Below are 15,805 nucleotides of genomic sequence, written 5' to 3' on the forward strand. Positions count from 1 at the left end.
CTTAAAAAAGTAAGAATTTCTTATTTGTAACTTCAGCCTATTCTTGGTTCTATCAGCATCACAGCTTGGATTACTGCATAATATCCTAAACTGATTTGACTCTGAAGTCCTTTTCTTAGAAACACCACCAAGTAATTGTCAGCAAAGCCTTCTGGGCTTTACATGGAACAAGCAAGAACAGGTCTCCTCTTCCACCTTGGTAAGGCTCCTCATGACATCCTAGGATCTGAAATAACCAGTTATAACTAATGTGGTGACTAAACTTGGAATAGATCACATGTGGGCTTCTCTGAGGCAGGAGGCTTGACAAGACAACCAAGATCCTTTCTAGGTAAGTAATCACGCCTGCAATTTTCCTGGTTCTTTGTTACTTAATATCTTTAAGTCTCAATTACTATGGCAATAAAATGAGAGAAATCACCCACATCATGGATTTGGAAGAAGAAATGAAACATGTAAAATGGCTGGTATATGGCCATTACGCAGTGAATATTCTCCTCCCTCAAATTTTAATATGTCACTTACTATATAAAGTATTACCCAGTTATCTTTCATTCAGATGCCTTATAATTTATACGATGGAATAGTACTATTCCACATACGACAAACATTAAGAATGACAAAAATGAACCATCAGGATTTTTTTAAAACTATAAAAAGTTGCTGCAGTTTTTCAAATGATTTTATTGGATTTAAAATTCCTTTAAGGGATATACAGATATACAACTAGTTTGATCAGCTACTAATATATTTTGGTATCCCTTTATTCTTGTACTTAAGAGCCAGTTCACTTTTTCTCCATGTTCAATACTTAGCTTTGGTAAAATTTTGCCATGTTCTTCTTCATCTGCTGGAGCATGAGTGTTTCCACCCTGCTTCGTATAAGATGCTCTCTTAGTTTTCTTCCTGTGAGTAGGTTTCGTAGGACTCTTCTGTTTTTTTTCAACTTCACTGCTTACATCCCACAACATTATCTTCCCATCATTCCCTCCTGTAAGCAGCAAATAGGATTCTGGCAGAAAGCAGACCTGGGATACTCCCAAAGAATGGCCCTTAAATCCCAATTCTTGTTCACACTTAACTCCCATCACCCTAAAGATTCGAACCTTACCATCTTCTGCACCACAGCTAAAAATATTACCACATGATGCCACAGACACGGAGTGGGCTAAAGCAGGGTTTAAAAGCTGACCAGGTGATTGTGGGCTTTCCATCTCCTCTGTTTCATCTTCCTGCAAATTTGTAATCCAGAGTGGCCGTGCTTTCTGAAGGCTCCATAGCATTACCTTTAAATAAGAGGGAGTTATGCAAACAGAGGTTTAGTCATTTTGCTCAATTACCATGCTTATTCCACTTCTAATTAAGTCACCAAAATAGTCTCATAATAATTACTACAACACAGGTCCAGCAATATTAAATTTTTAAAAATTCACATAGCACTATAATATGCCAGGGGAATGCTACCCTGGTGCCAAAACCAGGATGCCAGTGGGCAGTAAGGTAGAATTTAGAAAACAAGATCCTAAATAACTTGTGATTAACAACCCCATTAAAGTGCAATCCACATTCTTAAGCAATTGCCAGTTTAAGTCATTGCACCCTTATCTCTGCAAGTAAAATGGAAGAGTATGAAATGTATTTAATATTTTAAAATACTTTATTTATTTGACAGAGAGAGAAAGCACAAGCAGGGGGAGCAGCAGAGGGAAAGGGACTCCCCTCTGAGGAGGGCAAAAGATGTGGGGCTTGAGCTGAAAGTAGATGCTTAACCGACTGAGCCATCTAGGCACCCTGAAGCCATCCAGGCACCCTGAAGTCATTAATAAATAATGAGATTTATTAATTTTAGCCTATGCCAGTTGCAAGTCAAAAAACTTCTCAAGTTAAATACATGAAATCTGGAACGCTTTCTCTTTCCTTTCACACTACCTAAATTACCCATTTTAGGGGCTTACCTCAAGTCCCTATTCCTCTAGGACGGCTTTTCTAACTATTCCAGCTTACTTCTCTCCCATATTTAATTTCTACGCTATTAACCAACATATACTACTAGCTTGTCAGTTTCTTGAGATTTAATTCTTCTTTTTAAAAAATTTTCGGTAGACTTCATGCCCAGTATGAGGCAGGAACTCATTACCCCAAGATCAAGAGTCACATACTCCACTGCTAAGCCAGCCAGGAGCCCTGAGATTTAATTCATCTTTGCTAATATCTAGCACAATGCCTGGAAAAGAGCAGAAGTTCCATACCTGTCTGTTGGTTAATTTGACATCCTGATATATGCAGGTTTTTTGTTGTTTCATACTATGATTTTGGACCTACTAAATTGATTTAAATGAAAGGCTAACTGAAACCTGTATAAAACAAAACAAAAAGCTTTGTGAATTGATTTTACTCTATAATCTAGTGATTCATTTTATTCCCATAGCAACTAATCTGAAAAAGAAAATATTCTTCATATTTCAGAGAATAGACAGCCTTATTTTACCATCTAATTATCTTTTAAAAATATTTTATTTATTTATTTGAGAGAAAAAGTGCACGTGCAAGTTGGGAGAGGGAATGAGGGAGACAGAGAAAAAAAGAGAGAGAATCTCAAGCAGACTCCACACCGAGTGCAGAGCCCAACGCTGGGCTCCATCCTTAGACCCTGAGGTCATGACCTGAGCCGAAACCAGACTCAGATGCTTAATAACTGACTGAGCCACCCAGGTGCCCCATATTTTACCAACTAGTATTAGCCCATAATTATGAGTCACAATTTAAATGGACACTAGAATAAGCATGACCATGTTCATTCAAAAGCATAGATCTGAACTGACAAGATTACATGCTGGGATGCCTGGGTGGCTCAGTCAGTTAAGTGACTGCCTTTGGCTCAGGTCATGATCCCAGTGTCCTGAGATTAAGTCCCAAGTCAGGCTCCCTGCTCAGCAGGGCATCTGCTTCTCCCTCTGCCTCTGCAGCTCCCCCTACTTATGTTCTCTCTCTCTTTCTGACAAATAAATTTTTTTTTTAAGATATTTATTTATTTATTTATTTGACAGACAGAGATCACAGGTAGGCAGAAAGGCAGGCAGAGAGAGAGGAAGGGAGGCAGGCTCCCTGCTGAGCAGAGAGGCCGATGTGGGGCTCGATCCCAGGACCCTGGGATCATGACCTGAGCCAAAAGCAGAGGCTTTAACCCACTGAGCCACCCAGGCGCCCAAATAAATATTTTTTTTTTTAAAAAAGATTACTACTGCTGAGGATACTAACAATTTGGTTTTCTTTTGACAGTAACTTCCCTCAACTTAGCCTTCCAAAAGAAGTGACATCCAGTAACACTTATATTCTGTTTCTATCAAGGAAAGCACTGAACCCTTCTGGATTAGATTTTTAACATTATACTAAGTAGCCAGCAGTTGCTATTTGACTGAAGACAAAATACTAAAAAAATCAAAGTAAATTTAACATTATACTAAGTAGCCAGCAGTTGCTATTTGACTAAAGACAAAATACTAAAAAAATCAAAGTAAATTAAAGTAAAATAAAGAAATATCAGAAACTATAACAAAGATGAACAAGTACTAAAATGTAAGGTGGAGGGGTGCCTGGGTGGCTTAGTTGTTAAGCATCTGCCTCTAGCTCAGGTCATGATCCCAGGGTCCTGGGATTGAGCCCTGCATTGGGCTCCCTGCTTGGTGGGGAGCCTACTTCTCTCTTCCACTCCCCCTGCTTATGTTCCCTTCTCTTGCTGTGCCTCTCTCTGTCAAATAAATAAATAAAATCTTTAAAAAAAAATGTAATGTGAGGGCGCCTGGGTGGCTCAGTGGATTAAGCCGCTGCCTTCGGCTCAGGTCATGATCTCAGGGTCCTGGGATCGAGCCCCACATCGGGCTCTCTGCTCTGCGGGGAGCCTGCTTCCTCTTCTCTCTCTGCCTGCCTCTCTGCCTACTTGTGATCTCTCTGTCAAATAAATAAATAAAATCTTTTAAAAAAAAATGTAATGTGAAACCATCTCTATAAAAAAGTCTAAACACAAGGAAGACATTTTAGAATCTGCTAGCTTAAATGTCTTGGCAGGTATCCCCAAGTCTTTCTTGCACAGTCCTGCGTGATGCCTGGATTATATTTTATGTCCTCGTAAGACATCTAAACAAGAACTATACCCAGAGTGTTTTCAGCAGCTTACACATTTTTGTGTATTTACTGAAATCATCTAATTGTAGTAACAGTCATCTCATATTCTACCAATCCAAGAATCATTTCCAAATACTGAAGATTCCAGACCATTCCTGCCTGGACATTTTCCATACCACCACTTTACTCTTCCTAACTGCTGAGTACTCTAAGGTGTTTCATAATTTCTCAACCACTGGTTCCAGCGGTGTCACCCTAAGAAGGAAAGCAAGAGACACTGAAAGAAAAGAATTCAAAAGTTTGGGGTTTATGATCCTACAAAATGTCAGAGGAGGAGAAAGTGGACAACTGGCAAATATTCAGAAGTGAAAGCAATCACATCAATATGACTCCACTCATGAATTGCTCCTCCTACAAAAACATTTCTTTCCACACGAAGAATTATCTTCAAGGAAAAAAAGCCTTTTACCAGCCCGATCCTTAAGTGCTGGTACTAGTGATCTTTCAAACTCCAGAAAGAACACTAACCTTTGAATCATTTATTTTCAGATGTGGAAAGGAAGGGCAAAAAAATCAACGTTTATGCCACAGAAATATATTATGGTCTTAAATTTCCAAAGGTCTTTACAAGAGAAAACTGTATTTGAGTGGTGACTACCCATGTATTTATTTAATGTTATTCTTTTTTAAAAAATATATTTTTTTTATTTTTTAAGATTTTATTTATTTATTTGACAGACATCACAAGTAGGCAGAGAGGCAGGCAGAGAGAGAGGAGGAAGCAGGCTCCCGGACAAGCAGAGAGCCTGATGCGGGGCTCGATCCCAGGACCCCGGGATCATGACCTGAGCCGAAGGCAGAGGCTTAACCCACTGAGCCACCCAGGCGCCCCTAATGTTATTCTTATATTTTACACATTTTATATTTTATAGCTACTTAATAAATACTAAGCAGTCTCAAATTTTTTTTTTTTTTTTGAGGATTTTATTTATTTGACAGGGAGAAAGACAGTGAGAGAGGGAATCCGAGAGGGGAGTGCGAGAGGGAGAAGCAGGCTCCCCTCCAAGCAGGGAGCCAGACTCGGGGCTCAATCCCAGGATCCTGGAATCACGACCTGAGCCAAAGGCAGCTGCCTAACTGACTGACCCACCCAGGCGCTCCTCAAATGTCTTAATCACTTTAAGGTCCCTGCCCCTCTAAGTGTGCTTGCCTAATTATTTAAACCTATCTAGATTGAAAGATATAATTTTTATAATTTCTATAATAGCAGAGATAGTTACAATGAACGCATCTATTATGTGTGGCAATAATTCAATTCCTGCCTTGGGATAAAATATTTGTTCAGAGAGAAAGCGCGCCCAAAATTAACCTGATAAGAATTCCCTTCTACTACTGTACCTATATTCTTTTTTCCTTTTTAAAAAGACTTTATTTGTTTATTTGACAGATCACATGTAGGCAGAGAGGAAGGCAGAGAGGGGGAAGAAGAAATGTGGGCCAGGACCCTGGATCATGACCTGAGCCAAAGGCAGAGGCTTTAACCCATTGAGCCACCCAGGCGCCCCTGTATCTACATTCTTGGACCCTTCCATAGGCTGGCTATTCTTAAACTTTAGAATAATACTGGACAGCCAGGTTTTAAGAAGTAAACTGTGGAATATATTATAGTTTCAACTTCAGTTAAGGAAAGTAATTTCCTAAAAGCATAGTTGAGCTGTCTTACCACTGTTGGTATAGCACAACCCAATGCAGAAGTTAATCTACAGTGACATTTTAGTAAGTCTTGGGAGTCAAATCAAAAAAGCAATCTAAATCTCCTTCTCACAAAATACTTATATCCTATACTGTCCTCTAGCAGCTGCCTGCCACTATAACTTCTCTCCTAGAACTGGAGGTAAAATGATAAATTCTGGATGCCTATTTCTTATCCAATCTGAAAAGTATATAGGTCATTTTGGCACACGGAATTGTTTACTGCCATGCCTAGTAAGTTAATGAACCGGTGACTGACAACAGGTATTAAGTTGAAGAATGAAAGCATGAGGGGCTCCTGGATGGCTCAGTGGGTTAAAGCCTCTGCCTTCGGCTCAGGTCATGATCCCAGGACCCTGGGATCACATTTTAGGTAAGACAATTCTTTACTGTTTAGGGACTGTCCCAGCGCTTTAAGACACTTCCTGATTCTGCCTACTAAATACCAGTAGCTTGGGGGAGGGTAATGGCAGTCATTATGAAAACAACAACAACCAGCCTCATTTTCTTCTGACTTAAGAGTGGGTGCAGAGGGTAGAGAAGGGAATAATAAATATTGTTAGACAAATCTTTGATGCTATTAATGGAATCACAGAGTCTTGAAAGATAACTGTACACAGTTAAGGATGTAGATTAAATGCCACAACAGTGCAGTGCATACAGGTCATTGATCAACAATGGTTCTTTTTCTAGAACTCAACTGTTCCCAAACCAAGAACTTTTTCTACTACATTACACATGATATCCTGCTTGATACTGCTGATATCACAGAAAAAACATACAGGCTTTGGAGCCAGAGAGAATGAAGACTGGAATCTCAATTCAGGCAGCTGTGTGGACACTTATTTTAAACCCCAGTCTCATTTCTAAAAAAGAAATAGTAACTATCAGGGTGTGATTAGAGTGAAGACTAATATATGTAAAGCTGGCAAGTACTAAGTGTTCACCAAAGAGAAGCCATGATTATTCTCACTCCAGTGATACAAGATTTACTTTTAAGAAGAAGTACATCTGGGGCACCTGGGTGGCTCAGTGGGTTGAGCCTCTGCCTTTGGCTCGGATCGTGGTCTCGGGGTCCTGGGATCGAGCCCCGCATCGGGCTCTCTGCTTGGTGGGGAGCCTGCTTCTCCCTCTCTCTCTCTCTCTGCCTGCTTCTCTGCCTACTTGTGATCTCTGTCTGTCAAATAAATAAATAAATAAAAATCTTAAAAAAAAAAAAAAAGTACATCTGCTATGAGAAAGTTCAAGCTATCGGGGGCAGGGGGGGAGCTTTCTTTTATTAAACCAAAATCTGGGGGCACCTCGGTGGTTCAGTCGGTTAAATGTCTGCTTTTGGCTTGGGTCATGAACCCAGGATCCTGGAATCAAGCTTGGCAGGGATCTGCTTCTCCCTCTCCTCCCTGCTTGTGCTCTCTCTCTCTCTCAAATAAATAAAATCTTAAAAAACAAACAAACCCTAAGTCTGCTTCTATAGGACTTCTATTTAGACTAGCACATTCTACTTTTCCCTCTCATGAAAACCAAGAATTAAACACTTTCATTTCCCCCACAAAATGGAGTTTCTAGATACATCTACTCTCCTGATGGCTTTCCTCTGAATTTGGTCTAATTTGTGATGTTCCTTTCAAAACTCATTGAATGCAATGCTCTGATCTTGGTCACCAATACACAATACTTCAATAGATGTACCACAGAATTTTAAAGTAAAAACAAAGTAAAAACAAAAAAAATCCTTATTAAAAAAAAAAAAGTTTGTGGGGCGCCTGGGTGGCTCAGTGGATTAGGCCGCTGCCTTCGGCTCAGGTCATGATCTCAGGGTCCTGGGATCGAGCCCCGCATCGGGCTCTCCGCTCCGCGGGGAGCCTGCTTCCTCCTCTCTCTCTGCCTACTTGTGATCTCTCTCTCTGTCAAATAAATAAATAAATAAATAAAATCTTTAAAAAAAAAAAGTTTGTAGAGAGTGGGTGATAAAGTCTGCCTTCAGCATGCTCTTTTCTTTAAAAAGATACTTAGAATCAAATATTTGAATTCTCAGAGTTTATGACTCTCAGGTATAGAGAAAGGAAAGCTAAAGGATAAATGTTTACTTTGTAAATGAAACCTACTAGGCTTTGTCAAGTTAGCATTAAAAATGCGGTAGAAGTAAGGCTAATGATTCATACATAGAAAAGACATGTCAGTAGAGAACAGAAAAAGCAAAGATATACTTTAATTTGATCATTCCTAAACTCATTTAGAAATTATCCAAGAACTCTCTGCAAAGCATTACCTGCATATCCAGTCCACATGATACCAGGCTCTGAGGCCTTTGAGGCCGAAAAGCTACAGAGGAACAGATATTGGAATGTCTCTTCAGTGATCTGCTAACTTTCTTATTTTCCAAGTCTAGGATTTTAATTGCCCCGGAGTCATCAGCAGAAGCCAGCAGGTTTTCAGTGTCATTCAATGAGAGGCAATTGATTTCTTCTTCATTCACATGAAAATGGTCCACGGAACCTTTGAGGGACCGGACATCCAGTAAGCTAATGGTTTCTCCATGTGAGGCATAGAGCTTGGTGGGGCAGGAGGGAGAGAATAAGACACTGGTAACATCATCAGCTCCTTGGAAGCGTGTATGTCCTAAAGGAGTCCCATCTTCACCCCAAGCCATGAGATCACCACCCTCTGCTCCAGAAGCCACTATCCCTTCTTGACTTGCATTCAGGCAGAGGATAGGAGAAGAATGTCCACCAGTCCATTTGACAGCCATTATGGCCCAGGAGACCCTGAGAAGAGGGGGAAAAACTACAATCTCTTATTTAAGATCCTGATGGTAGCAGACAAATGCAATACGCAGTATTTCATTTAAATATTTTTTAAAAGACATCTAAAAAAAACTTAATTAAAAAAAAAAAAGACATTTGAAGATCAAGTCTACAAAAGCCTAGCTGGGACACAGGATTGTGTGGCCCCTGGCTGGCACATGCATAAATAAGCTTTCTTTGTAATCAGGGTCCCAGGCAAACCTGGTCTTCCAGTATTTGACGTGAGGCCCACACAAGAATAAACATTATAGGGGAAGCTGGGTAGCTCAGTCGGTTAAGTGTATGCCTTCCACTCAGGTCATGATCCTGGGGTCCTGGGATTAAGCCCCATATCAGGTTCCCTGCCCAGCAGGGCCTGCTTCTCCCTTTCCCTCTGCCTTCTACACCCCAATTCATTCTCTACCCCTCCTGAAATAAATAAATCTTAGAATAAATAAATAAACAAACATTACATATTTACACTAGGAAAATACTTTTTATTTTTATTTTTTATTTTTAAAGATTTTATTTATTTGACAGAGAGAGAGAGCTCACAAGCAGGCTGAGAGGCAGGCAGAGAGAGAGAGAGAGAGGGAAGCAGGCTCCGTGCCAAGCAGAGAGTCCGACGTAGGGCTCGATCCCAGGACCCAGAGATCATGACCTGAGCTGAAGGCAGAGGCTTTAACCCACTGAGCCACCCAGGCGCCCCGGAAAATACTTTTCAAAAGATATCTGCTCGGGGTGCCTGGGTGGCTCAGTGGGTTAAGATTCTGCCTTCGTCTCAGGTCATGATCTCAGGGTTCTGGGATCGTGCCCTGCGTCAGGCTCTCTGCTCAGCAGGAGCCTGCTTCCCCCTCTCTCTGCCTGCCTCTCTGCCTACTTAGGTCTCTGTCTGCCAAATAAATAAACAAATAAAATCTTTCAAAAAAAAAGAGAGAGAGCTGCTCAATCATTAGGTTATATCTTTTATCTGAATGTTTTAGGGAATAGATTCTCTGGGTTTGAATAGATCTACTATCTATTATTAGCTGGGTGACTTTGGGCAAGTTACTGAACTTCTCTGTGATTCATTTTCCTTCTCTATAAAATTGGGGTGGTAATAATAATAGCACCATTTTATAGGATCATAGAAAAGTAAATAAAAATATGTAAAGCACATATAATAGTGCTTGGTACATGAGTGCTCAACAAATATTACCATTATCACTTTTTTTTTAAAGTAATCTCTACACCCAACGTGAGGCTTGAACCCACAACCCCAGATCAAGAGTAGCAAGCTCCATCAACTGAGTCAGTTCAGATGCCCCTCACTTTTCCCAGTTTTATTAGGCTGGTCAAAGTGGCATCTTAGATCTACACCAATGGTGCTCAAAGTATGGCCTCCAGACTGTGAGCATCACCTAGGAACTTAGAAATTGTCCAATACCATCCTAGACCAACTGAACCAAAAATGCTGGGGTTGGCGCCCAGCCATGTGTTTTAACAAGCCCTCCAGGTGATGCTGAGGTATGCTAAAATTTGAGAATACTACACCAATAATCATCCAGGGAAATGGTTAAAAAAAGACCCTTGGGTTTTACCACTAGAGACTAATTCAGTACATTAGTTAACTTTATTCTCAAGACAACCCTTCTGTTTAGTATTATTCAATTTTAAAGATAATAAAACTGGAGTTTCAGAAGTGTTAAATAATTTGATCAGAATCATCTGGCCTTTAAGATTTGTCCATGGGACCCAATATAAAGGGATCCCCAATTTTTATTTTATTTATTAAAGATCTTATTTATTTATTTGACAGAGAGAGAGAGCAGGAGAGCACAGCAGGGGAGTGGCAGAGGGAGAAGCAGGGTCCCCACTGAGCAGGGAGCCTGATGTGGGGCTTGATCCCAAGACCCTGGGATCATGACCTGAGCCAAAGGCAGTTGCTTAACCAACTGAGCCTCCCAAGTGTCCCTGGCTCCCAAATTTTTGAATAACGAAGACCGTTTTCTAACAATTCCACTGACAATAGTTGTTTTTTTTTTTGGTTAAGATTTTATTTATTTATTTGACAGACAGAGATCACAGGTAGGCAGAGAGGCAGGCAGAGAGAGAGGAGGAAGCAGGCTCCCTGCCAAGCAGAGAGCCCCTTGTGGGGCCAGATCCCAAGACCCTGGGATCATGACCTGAGCTGAAGGCAGAAGCTTTAACCCACTAAGCCATCCAGGTACCCTTGACAATAGTTTTTAACTTTAGTATTCTCTGAAAGTACAGAAAATAACCAAAAGTCACAAATAATTCATTACTGCTTTATTTTATTTTATTTTTTTCCCCGATTTTATTTATTTTTTTCAGCGTAACAGTATTCATTGTTTTTGCACCACACCCAGTGCTCCATGCAAAACGTGCCCTCCCCATTACCCACCACCTGTTCCCCCAACCTCCCACCCCTGACCCTTCAAAACCCTCAGGTTGTTTTCCAGAGTTCTATTTTATTTTATTTTTAAAGATTTAGTGAGTGGTGTGTTCATACAAGCATGGGGAGGGGAAAGCAGACAAGGAGGGAGAAGCAGGCTCCCTGCTGAGCAAGGAGCTTGATGCCCTGCTCCCTGGCTTGCTGACCTGAATGGAAGGCAGACTCTTAAAGGACTGAGCCACCAAGGGACCCCTCATTATGGCTTTTAAGTGTACTCATGTATTTTTACCATTTTTTATTCAAGTTTATTTATTTATTTATCTCTACACCCAACATGGGGCTCGAATTCATAACCCTGAGATCAAGAATCACATGCTCTACCGAATAAGCCAGCCAGGTACCCCAACCTCACGTATTTTTTAATTTTCTTATCATCTGCTTACACTTAACAGTAGTGCTTATGTGCAAAATTTAGACTCCTGATACACTAGGCATCCCAGATTTATACAATGAAATTGCCACATAAGAGTATCCTGCCTCAACTGCCTGTTGGGTAAATCAAAAAAAGGAAATAAGGGCAATTTATGGAACTCTAAATGTTCAAACAAAAAGAAGCAAACAAATCTACCTGAACAAATTTAATGTTTAATATCACAAGCCAAGGGAGAATTTCTCTGAGAAGCTGCCATAGCTGCTTTCATATTTTCAGATGACACCTAAATTCAATCCAATTGTACAGATAAATTTCCTAATATTGTTTTGAAAAATAATTTAAAATACTGGCAATCTGCCTAAAGTTTCTATTCCTGACACAAAGCTTATTTCCTCCCATTTTTAGGCACTCACACATACACAAAATAACTAGACTGCTAAAAAAAAACCTTTCAGTAATCAAAGTAACAGAGGGGTGGGGGGAGTAACAGAAACATGGTCACAAAATCATATATAGCAATTTTCATAAAGAGGACAAAATGGGAAAGACAAAAAGATACTTTATTTCAGCAGAAGCACTGAATTAGAATACAGAGGAAACTAGAGACCAAAGCAAGTAAGTTTTAAAGGAGAGGTTTGGAGAGGAAATGACTCAGAGAGAGGTAAAAACAGGGAACTCTGGTGGTTTGATTTTTTTTTTTTTTTTAAAGATTTTATTTATTTATTTGACAGAGAGAGATACAAGTAGGCAGAGAGGCAAGCAGAGAGAGTGAGAGGGAAGCAGGCTCCCTGCCGAGCAGAGAGCCCGATGCGGGACTCGATCCCAGGACCCTGAGATCATGACCCGAGCCGAAGGCAGCGGCCTAAACCACTGAGCCACCCAGGCGCCCCTGGTGGTTTGATTTTTGCTGACAAGTAATGAAACAGTAGTTAAATAATTTTCTACCAAAAAAATAGTTAAATAATTTTCTACCATTAAAAAACTTTTGCCTTAAAGAAAAAAAAAAATAAAAAAAAAATAAAAAACTTTTGCCAAATGTTCAAGATAAGCCAAGAAAAAAGAACACTTAGCACAATTTAAAATGAAAGGTATTAATATTTAGGCTTAGGGACTGTCATCTGTGGTGACTACTGATTTGTCAGATAATATAGACAATATACTACCTTAAAATATGAAATTTGTAGTAACTATTGAAAAGGCCACTTCCACTAAAAATAATTTTGCTTAGGGGCACCTGGGTGGCTCAGCTGGTTAAGAGGCTGCCTTCGGCTCAGGTCATGACCCCAGTGTTCTGGGATGGAGCCCCGAATCAGGCTCCCTGCTCAATGGAAAGCCTGCTTCTCTCTCTCCCACTCCCCCTGCTTGTGTTCCTTCTCTCACTGTGTCTAGCTCTGTCAAATGAATAAAATATTAAAAAAAACAAAAAACAAGTTTGTTTAACTCTTTTCTTTAGAGATCTGATCACGTATTTCCTACATTAGTTTTAGTTTTTCTACAGTGAAACACCTTTAACGTCCGGAAGTCTGCCCTCTACAGCTTTAGGATTTTATGTGCATAGAGGTTTTGGATCCCTGCTGGGATTTTTAGGTTTTATCTAAGACAAGAATGAAATAGGGCTTCTAGTACTTCTGTTTCTCCATCACATTTTCTACCCACAGGGTATGTAAGTAAATGCTGACTATCAGACAAAGTATATTTCTTCTAAATATAATGTTTTTAAAGGAAATGATTAACTCAATTTTAAAGACACATTTGGTTAAGCTCATCCCAAGTGTGAGAAATTAGGCAATAAATGGATTTTGTACTTAAAGGAATTATTTTAGATAAAAACACTGTTCCCATAAATTCTTCCATAATGGAAGCAGTAATATCTACTTATTAATCTCACCAGAACAAGGTCAGCTCTACCTTAACCTCTTAAACAAATTAAACTTCTAATCTCTACATCATATGGATACTGATCATACTGATCACTAACCTAGTTAGAAAAATAAAAATAGAGACCTATTAGCTTAAGCAGACTATTAATCACTGAGTCAACCAGAGCCCCCCAAATCACGTTTCCTTAGTCTACAAAATTATTTGTTGTTACTTAAAACACACCCAAAGACCACCATCAAAAAGTATTAACAATAGACTGCTGTGGTAGAAGGCAGTGGGAAAAAAAATGTAATTAAATCTGAGTTAAATGAAAACAATCTTTCAGAAATGAGTTATTTTCTCTTACTGGGACTGGAAAGCCTACCAGAAATAGGTAGTGCCACTATTTCCATATTTAGGTATCAGGTCAACAAGTTTCTCTTCTCATAGGTAACGTCTAAGGGTAATGTCTAAAGCACAGCAATTAATCATGTCCTGCTGCAAATGACTCTAATTAGATAATAGATTCCTTCAACACCTAATGAGATCATGGAGTGGGCAGGGAAAAGTGGGGTATCTTGAGAGCAGTTTTAGAAAGGGTAGAGGACAAAGATGGAAGTTCTGAACAGTCAGTCAGAGGGCAAGAGGGTACTAAAAATTGGGGAGGGGCAAGGTCAGGAGGGCGATTTGTAGAAAGAAAAGGACTTAGTCATAAAGAAAATCTTTTCCAGGGCACCTGAGTGGCTCAGTCAGTTAGGCATCTGACTCTTGATCTCAGCTCAGGTCTTCATCTCCAGGTGGTGAGTTCAAGCCTTCATGGGGATCCACACTGAGTGTGGAGCTTACTTAGGAAAAAAAATTTTTTTAGGGGCACCTGGGTGGCTCAGTAGGTTAAGCCTCTGCCTTCCATTCAGGTCATGATCTCAGGGTCCTGGGACCGAGCCCCACATCAGCAGGGAGCCTACTTCCCCACTCCTCTCCCTGCTTGCCTCTCTACCTATATGTGATCTCTGTCTGTCAAATAAATAAAATCTTTAAATTTATTTAAAAAAATTTTTTTAAAGAAATCTAAGTGCCTTCCCAGACAAAACTTGGACCTCCTTCCTTGGATGTCTTACAGTTCAAAGTTGAAAAATGAATAATGAATAAAACTTCCTAGCCTGAGATTACAGTACTATTCAAATAATGTCAAATAATATCATTATCACTATAGTAAATATAAGTCAACTTTTCTTCACATGTTTAGAGTTTTCCAAAGTTGGTCTTGATGTGGAGAAGCTGAATAGTGACCAAAATGATTGAAGGCCTGTGGCATCAGCACTAGTAAGGAAAGAATCTGGGATACTAAGCTGGGAGAAAACAAAACAAAACAAAACAAAACAAACAAACATCCAGGATGAAGGGACTAGCAAATAATAATCAAACATCAAACACCATTGACCACAGAGTAGAGAAGGCAGTTGCTGTTCTTTTGTTTTTAATGGTGAACTAGAAATGTATTATACGCGGCAGGGAAACTACTTAAAAGATTTCTTACTACATAAAGGCAAGACAGTTCACTAGGCAAGACAGTGGAGTTCACTACTAAGGGAATCTGTGAGCCCTATTATAGTAATAACCTCAGAGATGTTTTGAGAGTTATATAAAACCCGAGTAAAGGACCCTACCACAGTGCCTTGTTCACATAATGGCTAGTATTTTCCCTCACTAAACATTCTTCAAAACCTGTGAGAAAACTTCTGGTCACTTAGGAAAATGCAGTATGACCAAATGCGTAAATTCTTTCTCTTCCAGGATGTCATCTATAATTACAGACTCCACATCATTCTCCCTTTTGGAATATCTAATTATATAAAAACACGCAGCCTTGATCCGCCTACAAATCGGGTTAGTAGGAAAGACTGGGAAACGCTGCATTTTGTCCAAAAGAATGGAGCACTTAATCGGCAATTACACGGCACTTTGAGGCTATCCAAACATTTGGGCGGGGGTAGGGGAAGCTTCAAATGACGACCTTACTTGCTGAATATACGCTAGGACACATGTTCTGATTAAGTACACTACCAATAAAGAACAAAAGGGTCTGACCAGGAGAAGACGACCTCAGCTGCTAAAAGTAAAGAAAAGAAGATCCAATTCAAGCCGAAGGTGGAAATCTAGAACTGGCTAGCAAAGCGAGGGAAGTTTCATGCGTTAGGTTGGAGCCTGAGGCAGGGATCTGACACAGGGAAACCTCACAGGGAAAGGGGCACAGGAAGGCAGACGCGCGACCACTAGATCAAAAAGAGGAAAAGGCACCGGAGGACAGCCACAAAATCGCAGCGCCAACCTCATACCTGCGCTTCCCGCTTCCCTCCTCGGCGCCTCGCGATGACCTCACCCGTGAGCGCCCAATCCCATATAGGATTGGGCGCGGGGCGCCTCAGCCAAACAGTCACATCCGGGGCCGAGAGGAACCGC

The 15,805-nt window shown here is 40.2% G+C and overlaps 1 protein-coding gene across 3 annotated transcripts; it reads right to left on the bottom strand.

Moving 5' to 3' along the window:
* Positions 1–664: 664 nt before the first annotated feature.
* On the bottom strand, positions 665–15,751 carry WDR53 (WD repeat domain 53). 3 transcript variants are annotated; one of them, XM_046002767.1, is made up of 4 exons: positions 15,682–15,751; positions 8,144–8,639; positions 1,112–1,286; positions 665–991 (listed from the first exon to the last, which is right to left on the bottom strand). In XM_046002767.1, the coding sequence occupies exons 2-4, from the start codon at positions 8,621–8,623 to the stop codon at positions 693–695; spliced, it is 954 nt and encodes a 317-aa protein (XP_045858723.1). In that variant the 5' UTR covers positions 8,624–8,639; positions 15,682–15,751; the 3' UTR covers positions 665–692. The 3 variants fall into 3 exon arrangements, with proteins under 3 accessions (XP_045858723.1, XP_045858722.1, XP_045858724.1); XM_046002766.1 differs by having other exon boundaries at positions 665–1,286; XM_046002768.1 differs by lacking the exons at positions 8,144–8,639; positions 15,682–15,751 and adding an exon at positions 2,250–2,314 and having other exon boundaries at positions 665–1,286.
* Between the last annotated feature and the right edge of the window lie 54 nt (positions 15,752–15,805).

The sequence above is a fragment of the Meles meles genome, chromosome 4 (genome assembly GCF_922984935.1).
Source record: "Meles meles chromosome 4, mMelMel3.1 paternal haplotype, whole genome shotgun sequence".
In the NCBI taxonomy this organism is placed as follows: Eukaryota; Metazoa; Chordata; class Mammalia; order Carnivora; family Mustelidae; genus Meles; species Meles meles.